The sequence below is a fragment of the Torulaspora globosa genome, chromosome 2, assembly GCF_014133895.1.
Source record: "Torulaspora globosa chromosome 2, complete sequence".
Classification (NCBI taxonomy): Eukaryota; Fungi; Ascomycota; class Saccharomycetes; order Saccharomycetales; family Saccharomycetaceae; genus Torulaspora; species Torulaspora globosa.
Genome location: NC_050728.1, coordinates 1 through 21,077, shown reverse-complemented (window position 1 = coordinate 21,077; position 21,077 = coordinate 1). Strand labels below are relative to the sequence as shown.

The window sequence follows — 21,077 nt, the reverse complement described above, 5'->3', positions numbered from 1 at the left end:
ATAAAGGAAGCTCAAAGGTTTTTAGGAATGATAAATTACTATAGACGATTTATTCCGAATTGCTCCCAGGTAGCGCAACCGATCCAATTGTTTATTTGTAACAAAAGTCGTTGGACCAAGTTACAAGACAAAGCAGTGGATAAGCTGAAAGCAGCGCTCTGCAATTCGCCGGTACTGATTCTGTTCAAAAGCAAAGCATCTTACCGATTAACCACAGATGCCTCTAAAGATGGCATTGGTGCTGTTCTAGAGGAGGTTAATGCCAAGAATAAGCTTATTGCCGTTGTTGGTTATTTCTCCAAATCGTTAGAAAGTGCTCAGAAAACTACCCTGCTGGTGAACTAGAACTATTAGGCATTATTAAAGACTTACAACACTTCAGGTACTTGCTGCATGGTACACACTTTACCTTGAGAACGGACCATATCAGTTTACTGTCACTCCAGAATAAAAATGAGCCAGCCCGGAGGGTTCAAGGATGGCTAGATGACCTAGTCACCTATGACTGCACCCTAGAATATCTCGCTGGTCCTAAGAACGTAGTTGCAGATGCCATATCCCGTGCGGTGTACGTGGTAGAATCTGAACTACCGGCTTCCCTGAATCTGGAACAATGGAAATTGGATTATAAATCCGACCCGCCATGTAGTGCTGCTCTAATTCACATGAAAGAATTAACGAGACACAACGTTAGTGCCCAGGATATGTCCGCTTTCCAAAGTTACCAGAAGAAATTCTTACTCTCGGAGACCTTCCGATGCAAGTACTCAACATCCAATGGTTTAATTTACTGCCGAGATCGAATCGTTGTACCCACAATCCATCAAAACGATGTCATGAAGCTATACCATGATCTACCTTGTTCGGAGGGCACTTTGGCGTTACAGTTACAATCGGGAAAATAGCCCCAATATACTACTGGCCAAAGTTACAACATTCCATTGAGCGGTATATCCGGACATGCGTCCAATGCCAGTTGATAAAAGCCCATAGACCACGCCAGCACGGCTTGCTGAACCCTCTACCCGTAGCGGACGGAAGATGGCAGGACATATCAATGGATTTTGTTACTGGACTGCCGCCCACAGCGAATAACCTGAACATGATCATGGTTGTGGTAGACCGTTTTTCTAAACGTGCCCATTCCATTGCAACAAGAAAAACCCTCGACACATCTCATTTGATAGACCTGTTATTCCGCTATGTGTTTTCGTATCATGGGTTCTCGAGAACTATCACCAGTGATAGAGATATCCGCATCACTGCAGGCAAATATCAGGAATTCACGAAACGGCTGGGGATTAAATCAACAATGTCGACCCCGAATCACCCCAGACGGATGGTCAACTGAAAGGACCATCCAGACACTGAATAGAATGCTCAGAGCATGCGCTTCAACAGATATCGAAAATTGGCATAAATATCTGCCGCAAATTGAGTTTGTCTACAACTCAACTGCAAATAGAACTTTAGGTGCATCACCGTTTGAAATAGACTTAGGATACGTTCCTAACGAACCGGTGCTCAAGACAGATGAGGAGCTTAATGCAAGAAACTTTTCAGCCGTCGAAATGTCTCGACGTTTGAAAGCTATTACATTACAAGCGAAGGAACGCTTAGAAGCTGCTCAGGTAGAAATGGAAGTTAATAACAACAAAGGACGGAAACCGCTGATCCTGGAAAGAGGAGATGACGTTCTCGTCCACAGAGATGCGTACTTTAAGAGAGAAGCCTACATGAAGGTACAACCCATTTACGTTGGTCCCTTCTACGTCGTCAAAAAAATCCATGACAACGCTTATGAAATCAGTCTAGACTCCCACCAAAAGGCGCATAGAGTTATTAACGTCCAAGACCTAAAAAATTTCATTCGCCGCAGATGCCTACCCCAAAGAGAAGGCACGGACCTCATTTGAACGTATTCAGAGAGCCAATGAGGTCATAGCACTGTTTGGGATTGATACTACGCATCATGTTTACTTATGCCGTATGCGGGACGTAGACCCGACAATAACTGTCGAATACTCCGAAAAGGAGTTCACCGAGGTCCCTGACAACATACGTAAATTGGTGCTTGCCAACTTCAGACAGCTCTACGAATCTCAAGGGGATCCCGAGAGGGGAGAAAATTTTGTATCTAGACTGATACAAGCAGCAGCTGAGCTGATGTAGCTCGAGCCTAGCAAAGGATGAGAGGTCATGAGGAGTACGATAACAAAGTGAATCAACCAATCAAGAGAATCATAGACTGAATTCTGATGATCATACAATCCATTATCGAAGAATCAATGTCCAATAATATTGGTCTGATAAGTGAACTGACATCAGATCGGTCGATGGTGATCTAACAACTATGAAACGATTATGTGCAACAATGTTGGAATTGGAAAGTTCAGGTGCAATTCAAATAGGCTAATCGAATAGTGGAATTGAAGCGTATAAATGCGAGGCCAGCTAGCTTAGATCCAAGTTGTGCTTTCACTTAGCTGCTAGTCTTGGAGTTGGATAGAACAGTAATTACTTAGTAACCGAACCTATTGCTCTCTTAGTAACTTATCCCTGAGTTACTTTCAAGATAGCCTGTTCAATCTCATAAGTTATCCCGCTAATATACCTGCATTACAACAGTGTCTAGATGTGACACAAATTTCAGTTGAACTGATCATGGTCTGACTCAGCAAAGCAATCAAACTTGAAGGGACTACGGATGACGGACGATGCACAGTGAATAGTCAGTTCAAGACGAATTCAGGATCTGATTACTATGGTCCGAAAATTAAGGTGTAATATTAAATCTGAAGGTGTGAAACGATTGCATGTAACATAATCGGTGCTGCCAATGAAAAGTTTGCAACAGAATACAAGTTGGGAACTCTAATGCTGAGATTGAGCTTGAGACGTATACATATGAGGCTAGTTAGCTTAGTTCAACTTGGACGCCAGCAGTGATATTTTTATTCTTAAAGCTAAACAGGACCAGCGGTTGTGAAAATAAAAATACACCTAACATCTGGATTGATAGTGACCCCCCTGAAATCCAATTTTTTTGGCTCTGAGCCATCCTCGTAAAATTGGCGCATATTGAAACCTCGAGCAGAGTCAAACTTTAATACCAACTTATAGCCCTGGTAAAGACAATCTCCATCTCGAATGATCCTCAGAAACGAAACCAAAATACAGAAAGGGCTTAGAGTATTCTAATAGTTCCTGATTGCTTAGCCATCACAGTTTAGTATTATATTTTAGGAGATTTGTTTCATCAATATGATCTACGAATTTTGCGTGGACTGCTCACAAAGTAATCGGATCCTGATTAAAAATAAAAATCTTTCATCGTCTTGTGGATCTGAAATTCAATTACAGGACTGTTGTATAGTATAAAAGGCATTTTGTTTGGTTATGGTCAGTGAAAATCAACACTGCCAAACAAGATCAAGACTTGCAAAAGCTGTATATGTTAGTTTTCACCACATATTTCTTTGACAAAGGAGTATATATTCCTTGCAGCTTGCAATTGAAATTTGAAGCTTTTCATATACTCTTTACCCAGTGTTTAAGTAAAACAAAACCTTCTCAAACATGTCTTAATAATGTGATTCTACTTTGAGCCGCTGTGATGCAGGGGATGCAATGCGGTCTGCAGGCATGTATCAGCAGTTGATGCTTGATGAAAGAATGCTACCTCTGGAATTTCAGATTTCAGGGCACCATGGAACGGCCAGTTTACAACGTCAATTAAAACGTCCTGGGTGATGTTGGGAACAGCCTTTCCTTAAGATACCAGTAGTATCTACAATCCCCATAGCGCTAACCCATCGTTATACAATAATTGAGGCTTTCATGGTATTTCCGTAAGAGGCGTTATGGTCAGTTCATCCGCTTATCAGAAGGACTTGGCGGAGAGAGGCGCGCTATGACGTAAAAAAGCTGGGAAGGTCCGAGCGTTGCCACGCGACCAAGCGAGATACTATACCGCTTTAGGAAAAGCGTGCCTAGGCAAGTATGCCAAGATGAAAACCGAGCAGACACTCGATAGAGAAAGATAGTTGCAAGAAACCATCAAACAGCTGCCGCAGGATGAACCATTTTATCATATCACCAAAACATCTGTCCACCAACCTAGCATGACAACCATCTTCGCATGTTTTGAGGTGAAACCGAGAGACTTATCTATTCCACTATTCGGCGAACCGCATCTGGTAATGTTCCCTGACTACTTTGGTAAGTCATATGCGCAGAGAGACGATAGACCGGAAAGCATTGAAAGCTGCACCCATAAACAGCGTCTCCTCGGAATGAAACTATGCAAGTGGGCAACAGCACCATGCATGTCCTCCATTTCTGTTGTACTGAGATTCTCATTGCCGCAACTGCCGTAGCCTGGACATCGACCGTTGTGTCCACGATATCGTAGCAGGTACGTTGTTATCCCAAGTTTAAGGTGTAAGCGACTATATTAGCAGAGCTGTTCCGGGACTAACCGAGGCACTAGAGCAGTCCTCGAGTAGGCTGAAATAGCTCCATATTCTGATAGGAGTCTGTAGAATGGTGAGCTTAGCTTCAGGATACAACGGAGTGCTCATGCCATTTGTTTTGGTTTCTCGAACAAAAACGAATCAGCTAAAAGTGCTTGCCAGCAGAAAAGACTCATCGAAGCACCGCTGCACGCTGCAAAAGTATTATCTTCTACACGAGACATGTGCGTCTCCGCTGTCAACTAAAGGCTCTCAATAGGCTGAGTGGTTAATGCTGACAGTTTCACGAAACATATAAAAAGCCGTGCTTACTCGATTCTACAAACCATATCTGAACGATTGCTCTTCAGAATTGATCAGGAGATTAAATCGATTCATTCGATCATAAAGGATGGTTGCTACAGTCCAAGAAAATATTGTTAGATCCGGCTGCTGCTGCGAAACACTCTGCAAATGCCAGGCCTGTGCTTGCAAATGTTCTTCCGGATGCGAGTGTACCGATAAAAAGTGCTGCTCTTAGCCCTCTGGTCCGCCTAGATATGATTTTTCTAAGTTTTTTAGTCAAATAATTTCTGATTATATGTCTAACAGTGATCCATATGCAGTTTTGCTCAAAAATTGCAAGTAGGCTCTCGTAACTTCTTGATAGTGTTTCTGAAGCAAACAATTTCCGGAGTAACTTGTGAGGAAATTTACGAGGTTTACACTATCTGCTCTTTTTGTCGCACATTACTGACAAGACAGATATATTTAACTCCTATGGCAGCCGGCTGAATACTTTATATAGCAGAAGCATTCTATGATACGATGGACCAGATAACTCAGATTGATCACGTAAAGGCGACTCCATTTAATATTTTCCTCTAGCAACCGCTGTAGTCGATCAAATTAGATGAGCGGGCGAGAGTCGGAGATGGTTGCCTCTAACACAATCCAAGCATTAGCATAACGAGAAAGACGAATCGCCATTGTATCTCGATGCGAAATCTAGAAGCCAAAGCTCAGTATCATTGATGCAAAGGGCTTTGAGGTTTTTCAGCATAACTGCCAGAAAGCGTTACGGAGAATGGGCTCAATGGATTGGCAATGCTGCGTATGGGAAATCAAAGTCAAGTATCTGAGTAAAACCACAACGATGTGCAAGATATAACCCACCAGAAGGGGACGATTTCTTTAGACGGATCGGCTACATACGCTTGCGAACCGATGAGGAATACTTCTGGAGGGGAAAAGGTTGGCGACAAGCGGGACCAATAAAGAACCTGGCAAGAGGCTAGCTGGCTGATTGGTTTCGGTGAGCATCTGGTTGATGTGGGTTAATCCAGTCTGGTGATCGACGATCGAACGCACAGTACTGCAGGCATAAAGCATGTTAACAATGTGACTTACTTACTGCGGAACGGACTTCAGCATCAACCTGCTCTTCGTAACAATGCAGTACACTATGGCATTGATGGGGCATAAATTTGGTGGATGGCGGCCTACCTCGCCACTCGCAGAGACGACAAGATTATAATGGTGTAGTCGCATGAATACAAGAGGAAGAACGTGCAGGCCATTTCTAGAAAACTTTCAAAGGACAGCTCAGCTCTGGACATAATTTTACTCATTAGCATCCCCTCAGGTTCCCAATCATATCCCTGGCCGCTGGGAAGCATTCCGCGGAGTCGTTAAATGGCTTACTAATGGTCTTTGTTGCCAAGCCTTGGTTACTGTAGATACTTCCATGTGATGAAAACACTAAACCTTTAGTGTTTTCGTGAAGCTTGGAAATATTTCCGGCTAGTGTTCTCTGTGATGTTCTCTGGGTTATGGTGCTAAGTCGTTTCAAGGAGCAGTTTATTGTCCAAGGACTTGTCTATGTCTTGTTGAACATCTGAAATGGGCGACACCGATGGTTATGGGTATATAAAGGGGAAGCAATTGCTACCATGATCGAGCTGGAAAGTCATCCTTGAAGAGGTCAGAGAATACTCTACAACAAACATGACAGTTTTGGTTTCCGGTGCTACCGGCTTCATTGCTCAATATATTGTTAACGACTTGCTGAAGCAGAACTACAAGGTTATAGGTACCGTCAGGTCCCAAGAGAAAGCTGATAAGCTAAAGAAGCATTTCGGAAATAACCCCAATCTCGCTTTGGAGCTCGTGGCCGACATCGCTGCACCAAACGCCTTTGACAGCGTCTTCAAGAAATATGGAGCAGACATCAAGGTTGTCTTGCATACGGCGTCTCCAGTCTCAATTAACACAAAGGAATACGAGAAGGATCTGCTAATTCCTGCCGTGAACGGTACCAAGAACATCCTAGAGGCGATCAAGAAGTATGCTGCCAAGTCGGTTGAACGAGTGGTGGTAACATCGTCGTGCGCTGCCGTGGTGGACACTTCGAATCAAGGCGACGGGTCAGTCGTCTACACCGAAGAGTCATGGAACCCTGCAACCTGGGAAAGCTGTCAGGTGAACGGTATAAGTGCGTATTGCGGTTCGAAGAAGCTGGCAGAAGCGGCAGCTTGGGACTTTGTGCGCGAGAACAGAAACGTTGTGAAGTTCCAGTTGAGCACTGTGAATCCGATCTACGTTTTCGGACCGCAACTTTTCGACGAAGAGGTTAAGGATCGTTTGAGCTCATCCTGCGAGCTAATCAATGCCTTGGTTCGCGGCAAGCCAGAGGCGCAGTACCTGCAGGGGATGCGCGGCAACTATATTGACGTGAGAGATGTCTCGAGGGCCCATCTCGCGGCCTTCCAAAAGGAGCAAGCCATTGGGAAAAGACTGATTCTGTCCAACGGCCCATTTACGTATCAAGATTTGGAGGATATTGTCAATGAAGACTTTCCCCAACTGAAGGGTAAAATCCTGGTTGGCAATCCTGGATCAGGCAAAGACATCCACAAGACCATGCCCACCATCGATAACTCCAAGACTAGAGAAATACTTGGTTATCCTTTTAAATCGTTGAAGGAAACCGTCGATGACACGGCTGCGCAAATCTTGAAGAAGGATGGGAAGTTGTAGGCTTGACGTAGGAGCCTATGAGTGCGCGCGGAAGTCGGCACGACAATTAAATCGCTAAGAAATATTTCAATGTCATACACATAGCAACAGTGATATAGTTCCTGAAGGTTAATCTTTTTTTCTGAATTATTGCGCGCAGTTGAACACTGATCGATGATTATTCGTCGAGTAATACCAAGATCTCGGGTGCTAGGCGGGATACCTATCGCTTTGAAACCGCCATGTTCCCATATAGTGCTTTAACTTGTAGCTAGCACCTTCAACTTCCGGATCTGCAGTGAAGCACCGCAACTCGATCGGTGGTGGAATCAGCTTAGTTATGTTCTATCAATGATCTATCGAGCCTTCTCGTTCGAACATCGGCCAATGACAAGTTTCAACCTTCTGGATTGAAGGACTTGATTGACAGGTAGACTACACCTAGTATGCGCCCGCCGTTGTAAGCTTTGAGTTGCCAGGCTCAGTCAGCGTTTCAGCATTTACTTCCGTGGAAGAATATCAACATCCAAGCGATTTCAAGGGGGGCTTGGCAAACTCGACCTACCAGCAATACACTGTCACGGGTTGGTCGATTGGCGAGGTATTAGGAGCTTGTTGTGAGCGAATAACTGAACAGTTCCACGGTACGACTACTTAGGGGTTTTTGACGCATGTAGAAGTTAACTCAGGAAAGAGTGAGCAGAGGCTAGCAGTAACTGAATGTTCCACGGAGAGAGGTCAACCGAGTCTCTTAGTAAGCGAAGTTCGTGGATACCTAACCCTTAGGGAGTTTTGGAGAATGTGCTTTGGTGAGAATCATATAAAAAGGATACGTCTCGTCTGTCAGTGGTAGTTGGGCTAGTTGGAGAGATAACCATCTAATTACTACCGAATTATATCATCATGTCTGATTTGTTTGCCCCTGCACCTGAACCTCCTACCGAGTTGGGCCGCTTGAACCTTTTATCGAAAACCGCTGGTATCAAAGTTTCTCCTTTGGTCCTTGGAGCTATGTCGATTGGGCAAGCATGGTCTGAGGCTTTGGGATCAATGGACAAGGAGAGTAGCTTCAAATTGCTTGACGCATACTACGAAGCGGGAGGGAACTTTATCGACACGGCGAACAACTACCAGAATGAAGAGTCCGAAGCTTGGCTTGGCGAATGGATGGAGTCTAGGAAAGTTCGCGACCAGCTGGTGATCGCTACAAAGTTTACAACCGATTACAAATCCTACGAAGTGGGCAAAGGCAGGAGTGCGAATTTTTGTGGAAACAATAGGCGCAGTCTACACGTAAGTGTGCGCGACTCTCTGAAGAAGCTGAAGACGGACTGGATCGATATCTTGTATGTTCACTGGTGGGACCATATGACTTCGATAGAGGAGTTGATGGATAGCTTGCACGTTCTGGTGCAGCAGGGTAAAGTGTTGTACCTAGGGGCTTCTGACACACCAGCATGGGTCGTGTCTGCCGCTAACTATTACGCTGTGTCGCATGGTAAGACGCCCTTCAGTGTTTATCAGGGAAGATGGAATGTGATGCTCAGAGATTTCGAAAGGGAGATTCTCCCAATGGCCAGGCATTTTGGTATGGCGCTTGTGCCCTGGGATGTTCTTGGTGGGGGAAGGTTCCAGACCAAAGAATCTATCGAGAAGCGTAAAGACCGTGGAGAGAAATTGCGGTCGTTTGTTCAGCCTCCTGAGCAGACTGAGCAGGAAGTGAAGATCAGTTCCGCTTTGGAAAATGTTGCCAAAGAGCATGGCACGCATTCCATCACAGCCATTGCGCTTGCGTATGTCAGGTCCAAGGGAACTAACGTCTTCCCGCTTGTGGGAGGCAGAAAGGTTGAGCATTTGAAAGATAACATTGCCGCTTTGTCGATCAAGCTGACTTCAGAGCAAGTCAGCTACCTCGAGAGTGTTGTACCCTTTGATATCGGGTTCCCAAACAATTTTGTCGGCGAGGATCCAGCGATTTCCGGCAAGCTTCCCTTTGCCTCGGCCGCTTCTTACAAGCTAAACTTTGATTCTTTGCAGTTCAAATGATTGAAGCACGACGCAGATTTCTCATGTAAGTAGTAAGTAAACCATACAGGGCGGATTGAAAAGCGGAAGAGTTAACCTACAAGTGTGCTGGGGCTTCCGGGAGTTTTTTAGGATAAAGATCTTGCGGCGTTGCTCGCGCTGTCTCGTTTTTAAGTTTTGATCTACATCAGGTATTTCGGTTGTGGAGGCCCTTCAATTTAAAGCATAGAAAGACAACCAGCCAAATATGCTACTAACATGGAGGTCTTGTATTTACAGCAAATAGAACTCCCTCTATAAGTAGCGATGCCAGACGTACCACAGAAACACTCTTCGAGGTGCTCAGATAGCGCCACTGGTGTTTATGTTTAGGCGTATCGATCGTCAAGAGGCCAATGCATGGTGGCGAGTTTAAGAAATATGCCTACTGGTACACATTTTGCTCTATTTGAAAGCAAATTCGCCAGTCCGATGTATAATATGTTTCAGCCAGTTTTTTCAACGATTGGAATTTACCAGGGTTTCCCAATTCCGTAGATGGATCGCTCCCAAAATGGACTGTTGTTCCGGACCTGTATTTCATCTCCCTTGAAAGCGTACGCTCTTCCGTAAAGGGATCTCGATGAACCCGTAATTTCGTGGGTGTCCCATACGATCGAAGTCTGAAGCACCCACGACCTGTAAGATGATTTTGCTTCCTCGCTTGTGATGGTCAGCCATCGCTGGCTTATGCTACCCAGAACTAAATCTAATTGGGAAGCATTACTTGAACTTGCAGCAACAATCACAGGGTACTGATAGAGAATTTGGCAGTTAGCATGCCGTGCCCCTTAAGTCATGATTATTTCAAGGCATCAAGGGGGTTCAAATCTGCCTCTGGTTATGAAGAAATTATTTTCCGGATCTGAGTATCCATTAGAGGCCGTACCTGCTCCTCATGACTATCACACGTGAAAGAGGTCACCAGTCCCACCATCGGTGGCTTCTCCATTGCTAGGTAGTACTTTCAATCACGAGTCTGCAACAAAGCTTCTATGTGACATAATCATGATTCTCCCGGTCCTGTCATTCAGCGGCTGAATAAAATAGTTGTAGGATAGGCGCTATTGCCGCTTCATCAGTCTAATGTCCGAGCTGACGACGGGGCTTATTATTTTGTGCCCATCGTTGGAACATAGTGAAGTTCCACTGGGCGTGCAAGCTGCCTATGTCATCTGGCATAGCACTGGGGGATACAAATTTGTTTCTGTCATCACAAATCGTAGAGTTTTCATACGCTTAGAGTCCCGTAGCCACCTTCAGGAGCACTGTCAGACTGATTGAGGCTATCACATACATCAATCAGGTCTTTCACTTCTATCGCTGTTAAGATTATCAGTATTTATCATTTTTTAATAGTACTGCGAAAAAATCTAATCTAAAAGAACCAGTAACCTCAAAGGTTAAGTCGAATTATCAGTTTTTAATATGCAAACTGAAACCTCCACATCCACATCCGATGTCGCCCTTAAGTTCAAGAGCTGGTATCGTGTAGTCACCATAATTTTGCCTCTTATATGCGATTGGTTTCGTTTCCTGAAGAGAAATAATCCTTTCTTTTAACTTAAGAGACAGCTTTTTGAAAGAACTATCATCAACCGAATCTGAACGGTATGCAACAAGTGGTGGCAGAACATCAAATCCCGAATAATACAAAATTCCATGGTTTATAGGAAACAAAAGGTCTTCTATTGGACCGTTTATGCCCCTCGCGCTGTAATGAGACTCCCAGCCTCCAGCAAGAGTTATAACCATAGCTTTTTTCCCCGCAAAAGTCCCTTCGCCATATCTATCACCCCAATGGGTACTATCGTGAACGCCAACTCCATAGCCTACTCCGTAGGAGAAGACTCTCTCCACCCAGCCTTTGAGAATTGCAGGCATTGAGAACCACCAAAGCGGAAACACCAAAAACAATGTGTCACACCAAAGTAATTTTTTTTGTTCTTCCACGACATCTTCGGTTAGGCTATTTGATCGCGTAGCTTTCTTGGAGGCGTCGCAGACAAAAAGTCTGTCCGAATTATTTCCGGGGAAATCTTCTTTATCGACATTGCTCTTCCAACCAAGACCGTAAAGATCACTAACCTTAACTTCATCTCCTTGCGATTCGAAAGTCTCTTTGGCCAACATGGCCAGAGAACTGGTTAAAGAGGCTTTTTCAGGATGTGCCAATACAATCAAAACTTTCATCAAGACACAGCTAGGAAATCCTTGGAGGGTGGAGGAACTAACGATGCGCAAACTCCCATAATGTGGGCATCTTTCTCAGCATTATTATACTTGGTATCTGTCACAAAGCGATCTCTTGAGCTTCTTTGCTTACTAATAATCGTAGTCGGTTCTTGTGAGTTGCATTAGAGCCGAGAATCATTAGATATCTAACGGCATTTTGTTAAGCTTGAGATTCTCAGCAGCATTTTGGAAGTTTGGCGTCAACAAAGAGCTACATACAATTCATTGAAATTCAATAGTTTCTCAAAAATAAAGCGCATATTCAACTAAAGGATATCAACAAAAATGAATTTTTATGAAAAAATGCCTAACCGGATTCGCTAACAAACTTGATATTTCACGGAAGACAGATGAACTGGTGATAAAGTCAATATTGATATCAATTAGCACAGCAGGCTGTCCAGAACCAGTGTATTCTCCACGCAAAGCGGCGTAGGCTTCTTAAGACGGCAAATGTGTTGATGTTACACCTGGGAGGTAATATTGGGATTTGCGGGAATTCGAATCCTGCTGACAAATATTACACCGGATATGCGGCAAAATCGCGATAACAATAACAAATAAGATAGGAGATAGAGATCGATGAAGTCCGATCTGGCGGAGCGCTCAAACTAATCCATGACTTTCCCGATCCCAACACGTTATCAGCGAGAAGACAAACTCCCTTCGGCGGCTAATTTAGGGGAAGACCCTGCATGGCATCGCGTGACCAAGAATGATTCCCGGGTAAAGTTTCGGAGTATTTCCGCTGGCGTGCGAAGTATTGTCATCACGCGGCCCGGTTTTTTAGGGGTCCGTTTGTGGGAAGAACATGCGAAGAACATATTTACCAGGTAATAGAGGCAAGTGCCGTATATAGAGAGTAAAACTTTGTCTTGCAGTAACGCTTGAGAGGTTGCTTTCTTTTTTTAGAAATGCAGACGTAGTTGATTTTTCTCAAGACTGGGCTCAGTGCCCGTTTTTGACACTACGCATCATGTCTACTTATGCCGTATGCGGGACGTAGACCCGACAATGACTGTTGAATACTCCGAAAAGTAATTCGCCAAGGTCCCTGACAACATCCGCAAATCAGTGCTTGCCAACTTCCGACAACTCTATGAATCTCAAGGGGATCCCGAGAGGGGAGAAGATATTGTATCTAGAACTGATACAAACTCATGCTGAGCTGGATGTCCAAGTATAACAAAGGTTAGAAGTCGTGAACACAGTAAGAGAACCGAGGGAACCAACCAATCATAAAAGCCATCAACGGAGAAGCAATATTCAATAGTATTGTCCTGATAAAAAAGCTGACATCAGATTGGTCAATGGCAATGGCATAATGAAGTCGCCCGTGTTGCTTATTTCACGAAACACCTTAGCGGTCCAGCCGCAGAATGGGCTGAAAACTATCAGGATGTGTCATTCGATGACTTCACGGAAGCATTTCCAAATCACTTCTAGAAGGAGCCCGACGTTTGTGGGATACTCAACAGCATCATTATGTTTTCCCAAGAAAAGCTGGGAATCGAACAATTTTAACGAGCAGTTCAAAAAGAACTAGGATAAGATTCCCAAAAAGCCATACTATTGAGAAGTTGGCGATAGCTCACTATTTCCGATGCCTCAAGTCGTCAACACAGAATATTGTACGGCTCCACAAACTGACCACCTTGAAAGAGATAATAGATTGATTTCCACGCCTGATAACCTTAGCCAAGAAGCTACTCAAGATACACATTCTAACCCATTAAGCTAATCTGGTAATACGGACCTGTATTACAACCGATCGCGTACCGGACATTGACCAAGGCGACGAGGACACAACCGTCTCAACAGTCTCCGGTTCCAACAACCGCCGAGTAAAAAGATCTAGGAGCCAAGGGAGGCCTCAGTAGGTTAAGCGACAAAAAGCGCCTTCCAGAGATGAATGCACCAAACAAAATTACCGGCTTTCCTGAATCTCGAACAATGGTTTGATTTACTACCGAGATCGTATTGTTGTTCCTAGGAAATACCAAGATGAAGTCATGAAGTTATACCACGACCACACCTTGTTCGGTGGACACTTCGGCGTTAGAGTCACACTAGGGAAAATAGCCCCCATGTGCTACTGGCCAAAGTTACAACATTCGATTGACCAGTACACCACACAACCTTACGTCCAATATCAGTTGATCAAATCCCATAGGCCACGCCAGCACGGCTTGCTGAACCCGCTACCCGTAGCGGACGGAAGATGGCTTGACATATCAATGGACTACCGCCTACAATATAGATTTAAAATGAAATAGGCATATTTACAATATATTACCCGTCAGGTTCATTTAATAATAATCCTGTGTCATAGACCGGACAACCTGAAAATGATCCTGGTTGTGGCAGACTAGGCGGCGGGAGTAAATTTTTCGTAGGAATCCTGCAAAGCGCCGAAATGAAACTTGGGCAGTCAAGGATTCCACATTACAGCTGGATCGACGTGCACAATGTCAAGCCTTTTCTCGTACTGCCCTGCAGTCTTGTCCCTTTCTCAACTCAACTGCGGGTGATTTTGTCAAATATTCTGCTTTCCGCAAATACCTGCTTGAGTTTCCCAGGGATGGTAGAGAGAAGGTCACCTTTAGTCTCGCACAGGAAATGAAATTGTTTTCAAGACTTTCGCGACAATCCTTGCCTCTAACTTTCTATAAGACTTTTGTCAGGAGAAGACTATAATGGCAAACAGGATACGTACAGGCCCTCCTTTAGGCCTTTTGACAAGCACTCCGGCTTGGGCATCACCAACTAGACCAAAAGACCAGCCAACAAACAAAGAGGTTCTAGCTTATTTGTCATAATGCTTCTTCCTCTTACCACATCGGGTCGCTTACAGCCCTGAAGATCATGTATCATTTCAATGCGTCGATGGATGAACGTCCCTGATTCCTTTGCTGAATACCCACTGCTGGCCATCTACGTCGCCAAGTTCAGGCTCAGGAAATATCCTTTTGACGTTCTTCGCAACGACATCAATTGGCCTGAACCATATGTGGTCCTAAACACTATTATGAAGCGACTACGAAGCCACCGATTTCTGAAGGGGAATGCTGATGCTGCCACTATACCTGAGGACATTAGAAAGGTTATAGCACTAGGTGATGTGATCCCAAATGGCATGGAGGACGAAGTCCTAGAAATGCCTTATAGCGCAAGTAAAGTGAGCGCGAACAACAACCGTGTGATGAAGGTTTTGAGGGGTCAGAACACAAGGAATGATGTTGCCAAGTTCTTCGATGAAATTCTAAGCTCCGAGCACTTAGAACTATATCAAGACCCGGCAATTATCCAATTAGTGTCAGCGTATCCATAAGAACGAAAACAGAACTTATCGTTCTTACGCAATACTTGCGAAAAATTTTGGTACATTGAGAAAATTCTAGCGCTCTATAATAGATTGCCAGACACTGTTCGCCGCTCAGAGAGGGACCTTCCTTCAACGGAAATTTGGAGTACACTTGAAGACCTTCAATGGTGCCTCATCCATATTCCCTCTCAAGACGAAAAGATGACGAAAGTGGCTAACCTCCTGAAACTTTTTCCAGAACAAGTGCACGAATTGCAGCAGCACCGGAAGGATTGCAGAACCTCGGGCATGGTTACCAAAGGAAAAATTCAAAATATAGCGAGGAACTCGTGTACTTGATGATGGATCAATAAAAGTGAGTGTCAATTTTACAGAGTATTCATTCCTCAAGTCTGCTTTTATTTTTTTACAAGCTGTGGGGCGGCCAGACGATCCAACGGACGTTGAGAATGTTTTATCATATTTGAGTGCCGCCATGGTGCTGGAAGTAGCTCTAATAGTCATGAAGAATAGTACTCTTAAGTGCGGAGCCATTTGCAATAAGCTATCTCATCTTGTAGAGCGCTACGAATAGTTTGGTTTTGTACTCTACTCCACCAGTTATCGACCATATATTGCTTACTTTTGTGCGCTTTTATGCTGTGCTGCCTAGACTTCCAGGTCCCAGAGACAAGAGAGGATTGCAGCCGCCATGCAAGCCTTGTCGGCTCTATCTGCACGTCCCGCTCTCGTAGTGACATTTCGGGCCAGTCTCTTTTGATACTTCAGAAACATTGTTAGTCTCAGGTCCACGGTTGGGACCAAATACATATTTGGCAGGGCAAATAGAGCAATTAGAGGACGAAACAAAGAGTCGAGGAAAGGGCGGTTGTCACAGAAGTAGTGTGCTCAACCAGTTATTCAAGTGCGGAGTGTTGAATTTGGCCTGGCAGAGGCGCAAGTAACAAATACTTGGGGCCAAATCTGCTGAGGTAAGTGCCGTATATGACGATAAAAGTATACTGCCTATAAGAGTCCTGTAGCTCCTGTCCAGATGGCTGGGAGTCTACTTTTCTATATGGGAGAGGCAATGACAAGATAAGCCTGTACGAATGTTATGCAAACATTTTTCCTCTGCTTGTCATTTAAGGCCTGTCGACATGAGGTTGCTTTTCCTTTTTGGGAAACCATCCACGTGACAGCGAGTAAAGCCCTGGAGGGATGAGCTACGAAGACGGATGGTGGCAAAGAGACGAGTGATTGATGAGGAGGAGAGAAAGTAAGGATGAGGTGAGAAATGAGATTGATTACTTCTTAGATCGGAAAATACAAGAAAGAGACGAGTGATTGATGAAGAAGTTAGTTTGAGGAGAGATAGTAAGGATGAGGTGGAAGTTGTGAGAGTGTTTATTTTTTTAGATCCGTAAGATGAGAGGAAGGGTTTATCGAGGAGCTTGTTCGGTGAAAGATAGAGATGGATGAGTTTTTAGAGTAGTAATTGTTTGATTATAGGTATCCACCAGGAAATGGAGCAACCCAGGTCTTGACGAGATGTAAATGTTGTTGTGAAGGGTCAACAAGCAAAGGGGCACTGCGATTTAAAGTCCGGGTAACGGGGGGCTTGCATTTCTGACGGGCGTTTATATTCACGGGCTCGGGCGACGATTTTGAAGCTGGCGCGGGCGCGCGGACCGGGCAAATATATGTTTCGTCGGGCAAACAGGGAATTGCGAATGGCCAATTGCAATGAAGAGGTGGTTCTTGGGGACGGGCCAGAAGCCCTGCAAGAGACTACGAGAGGCCCAGAGGACCCCCTACGAGGGGCTAGACCCCTGCAAGAGATTTACGTAGGGCCAGAGGCCCTGCAAGAGACTACGAGGGGTTATACCCCTGCAAGAGATTTACTAAGGCCCAGAAGACCCAAGAGATAGCGCCAAGAGGGCCTAGGGGACTGCCTGGGCTTTGCGCTGTTACTCTGGGTGGGAGAAAAACACCTGTGCTTTTATATGGAGGCGAGGAGACGAAAAATTTTATGGCGAAAAATTTTATGCGCGACGCGACGACGAGGACGCGAAAACAAATGGCGCAGTTGTAAACGACAGTCAATCAGATTTCGCAAGAGAGGGGCACTTTGCAGTACTGCGCTTGGCACTTGAGCAGGTCGGTACGCTTAAGAATCATACAAAGGAAACCACTAGGGGCGCTTGGCACTTTGAGAGTTTAAGAACTACTACTGCAGGGCCATTCGCAAGGTACCATGCAAGAACATGCGAAATCACCACTTCCCTTGGGCTGAGCCATTCGCAAGAATCATACAGGAGTATGGGAAATCACCACTCCAGGGCGTATATCCAAGGCACGACAGCATTGCATTTGAGCTGGGCCTTCTGCAATCCGCAAACTTCAAGACTCATAAGGCGCAATGATAAGACTACTTCACTTGGGCTGTCTACAATTCGCATACTTGAGGAGAAAAAGCCACCACACTGTGATAAGACCACTTCACTTGACCTGAACCGTCTAAAATCCTCAAGATATCCATATCCAAGAATCAAAGAGCATCATACAAGAGCGTGGGAAACCACCACTGCAGGGAGTACTGCACTTGGGCTGGGCCATTCGCAAGATACCCAAGTGCAAGAACAGAAATAGCCACGGCACAATGCTAAGACCACTGCTCTTGGGCTGGGCCACTCGCAAGATGCCTCAGTACAAGAATCAAAGAGCATCACTTCAAATGATACAAGAGCGTGGGAAACCACCACTGCAGGGAGTACTGCACTTGGGCTAAGAAGTCTACAACCCGCAAACCTCAAGAATCATAAGAGCATAGGAAATCACCACACAATGATGAGACCACTACTCTTGGGCTGAGCCATTAGCAAGATGCCATGCAAGAGACATACCACGGCACAATGTTAAGAGAACTGCTCTTGGGCTGAGCCATTCGCAAGATGCCATGCAAGAGACATATCCACGGCACAATGATGAGACCACTGCACTTGGGCTCAGCTGTCTACATCCGCAAGATACCATGCAAGAGACATATCCACGGCGCAATGATGAGACCACTGCACTTGGGCTCAGCTGTCTACCATCCGCAAGATACCATGCAAGAGACATATCCACCGCACAATGTTAAGAGAACTGCTCTCGGGCTGAGCCATTCGCAAGATACCATGCAAGAGACATATCCACCGCACAATGTTAAGAGAACTGCTCTTGGGATGAGCTGTCTACCATCCGCAAGATAACCAAGTCCAAGAATCATATCAGACCACTATCCACACCCAACGACTCTACTACCCCAACCTTACACTACAACAACCTTACTCCCAAACACTTAAACTACCCCGACCTAACACCACAACAACCTTACTCCCAAACACTTAAACTACCCCGACCTCACACTACAACCTTACTCCCAAACACTTAAACTACCCCGACCTTACACTACAACAACCTTACTCCCAAACACTTAAACCACCATCCACACTCCAACTACCCTATTCCCAAACACTTGAGCCTATCACAGCTACATTACGCCCCGTACCAGCAGCCCACTCCTAGTACATCATCCGCTATCCACTGTCTTGGACGTCTATGAGTAACGTCCTCGACGGTTGAAAATTTTCAGGCGTGCCTAGAGTCCGGGTAACACCTAGATAGCATCTCTCACGACAGATTATTGCAAAATCTTGTCCTAGGTTTCTCAGCATTTTGCAGATACAAGTTTAGTCGAGCAAATAGAAAATCCAGCAAAAACAAAGATTGACTTGTGCAGTTGCGGAGCAGATAGACAAGAGGAGGTGAGCCGGGGGTGGTCCAGAGGAGCAATCATAGCGCATGGAACCTGTCAGTGGGAGGCAAAGAGCATGTAGTGGCCCCCGGGGAGGTACAACGATCAAAGAGCGTCAAGAGGAGCCGGTCATAGCACGCAGAGGGTCAAGAGGGGCCTATCATAGCACATGGTACCTGTCAGGGGTCAAGTGGAGCCGATCATAGCACGCAGAATCCATGGGTGGTAGTAGATCGACCAAAGTCCAGCTGTGTGACTGTTCTTAAAACCCATACATGCAGATTCATGAAACCCATACACCCGCAAATCTGGAATAAGTTTTTCTTGAGCGCGTCGTCGCGCGTCGTCGCAACTAGGGTGAAAAATGTTTTTTGCGTGGGTCGCAGAAAGTTTTAGAGCCGTAGCACACAGAGCCGATCACGTAGAATCCATCGGTGGTAGTAGATCCCGGCTGTGTGACTGTTCTTGAAACCCATACATCCAGATTCTCGTAACCCATACATCCGAAAAAGTCGAATAAGTTTTTCTTGCCCGCGTCGTCGCGCGTCGTCGCAATTTTTTTTTTTGCGTGGGTCGCAGAAAGTCTTTTGGGTCTTTTTTTTTCAAGGAGCCGACGCAGCGAGGCGCGGGCGACACAAAGGTTTTTTATTCTCACTCTTAAGACGAGACAACTCACCAACAGTAAGTATAATTAAACCAGGAAACGTCGAGCAACGGTTGACAAGATCTTTTGTGGTGTGATAAGCGTGTGATATGATGAGGTAGACATCCCGGTGTGATTAAATACTTTACCCAAGCAATGTTGAATGCAGAAAGCGGATTGCGCAAGACCTTTTGTGTTGTGGTCATGTAACACTGGTCTGTGTCCAAAGCGCGTCAAAATTTTAGCGTAAGACCCGAATCGGGGGTAACAGGGACAGTATTCCGTGGGGAGCGATATCCGAGGTGGATTCCGATATCGCCGAAGTGCGAAAACTCCGAGAGCGATAACGGCCGATAACGACCGGTAAGGCAAAGTCCGACAGGACCCTGCATGATAAGGAAAGTCCGGGGGTAACATGCCAAACTTCTGCATGATATGACGTCGCGAGGAATGTTCGGGGTAGGTTGCCATGGTTGTGCATGATAAGACGTCATGAGGAATGTCAGGGGTAATGTGGCAATGACCTGCATGATATGACGTCACGAGGAATGTCCGGGGTAATGTGGCAATGACCTGCATGCGATGGCGTCAGGAGGAATGTCCGGGTTAATGTTGCCGTGGACTCTGCATGATAAGACGTCACGAGGAATGTCAGGGGTAATGTGGCAATGACCTGCATGATATGACGTCACGAGGAATGTCCGGGGTAATGTGGCAATGACCTGCATGCGATGGCGTCAGGAGGAATGTCCGGGTTAATGTTGCCGTGGACTCTGCATGATAAGACGTCACGAGGAATGTCCGGGGTAATGTGGCAATGACCTGCATGCGATGGCGTCAGGAGGAATGTCCGGGGTAATGTGGCAATGACCTGCATGATATGACGTCACGAGGAATGTCCGGGGTAATGTGGCAATGACCTGCATGCGATGGCGTCAGGAGGAATGTCCGGGGTAATGTGGCAATGACCTGCATGATATGACGTCACGAGGAATGTCCGGGTTAATGTTACTGTGGACTCTGCATGATAAGACGTCTTGAGGAATGTTGTCATGCAGGACAAGGAGTTCCGGGGTAAATGTGTTGGAATGATTGATTGATGATGATGATTGATGATTAGTGTTTGTGATGATGATTGATTCAAGATGACTAGTGTTTGTGGATGATTGATTGATTTAAGATGTGGATGATGATTGATTCATGAAGATGGGTGAGATGATTGATTTATTTTTTGTGGATGTGAGAAATGATTGTTTGTTTTTTAAGATGAAGATGTGAAGAATGATTGTTAGATTTAAGATGTGGATGTGGTGGGATATTTGATTGATTGATAAAGGTTGTGGTGAATTATTGATTGATTTTAGGTTTAAGATGAAAGATGTGAGGAATGATTGATTTTGATATGTGGTGGGATGATTGATTGAAGAGGGATGTGATTGAATGATTGATCTTTTAAGATGAAGATGGGGTTGTGTGATCATTGTTTGATTGATGAAGGGAAGGTTGTGGTGACTGATTGATAGATTGAGATGGGGTGTGATCGTGATATTGTGATTGATG

At 45.1% G+C, this 21,077-nt stretch overlaps 5 protein-coding genes across 5 annotated transcripts; 3 read left to right on the top strand and 2 right to left on the bottom strand.

Moving 5' to 3' along the window:
- Nucleotides 1-6,461: 6,461 nt before the first annotated feature.
- On the top strand, nt 6,462-7,493 carry HG536_0B00140 (SDR family oxidoreductase; the record flags this gene model as incomplete). The annotated part of the gene is made up of 1 exon (XM_037281936.1): nt 6,462-7,493. The coding sequence occupies one exon, from the start codon at nt 6,462-6,464 to the stop codon at nt 7,491-7,493; it is 1,032 nt and encodes a 343-aa protein (XP_037137831.1).
- An 882-nt stretch (nt 7,494-8,375) lies between these two features.
- Nucleotides 8,376-9,518, top strand: HG536_0B00130 (aldo/keto reductase; the record flags this gene model as incomplete). Its single annotated transcript, XM_037281935.1, has 1 exon — nt 8,376-9,518. The coding sequence occupies one exon, from the start codon at nt 8,376-8,378 to the stop codon at nt 9,516-9,518; it is 1,143 nt and encodes a 380-aa protein (XP_037137830.1).
- Nucleotides 9,519-10,952: 1,434 nt separating this feature from the next.
- Nucleotides 10,953-11,729, bottom strand: HG536_0B00120 (NAD(P)H-dependent oxidoreductase; the record flags this gene model as incomplete). Its single annotated transcript, XM_037281934.1, has 1 exon — nt 10,953-11,729. The coding sequence occupies one exon, from the start codon at nt 11,727-11,729 to the stop codon at nt 10,953-10,955; it is 777 nt and encodes a 258-aa protein (XP_037137829.1).
- Nucleotides 11,730-14,649: 2,920 nt separating this feature from the next.
- On the top strand, nt 14,650-15,102 carry HG536_0B00110 (uncharacterized protein; the record flags this gene model as incomplete). Its single annotated transcript, XM_037281933.1, has 1 exon — nt 14,650-15,102. One exon carries the CDS (start codon nt 14,650-14,652, stop codon nt 15,100-15,102), a length of 453 nt encoding a protein of 150 aa, XP_037137828.1.
- A 4,463-nt stretch (nt 15,103-19,565) lies between these two features.
- On the bottom strand, nt 19,566-20,096 carry HG536_0B00100 (uncharacterized protein; the record flags this gene model as incomplete). The annotated part of the gene is made up of 1 exon (XM_037281932.1): nt 19,566-20,096. The coding sequence occupies one exon, from the start codon at nt 20,094-20,096 to the stop codon at nt 19,566-19,568; it is 531 nt and encodes a 176-aa protein (XP_037137827.1).
- Between the last annotated feature and the right edge of the window lie 981 nt (nt 20,097-21,077).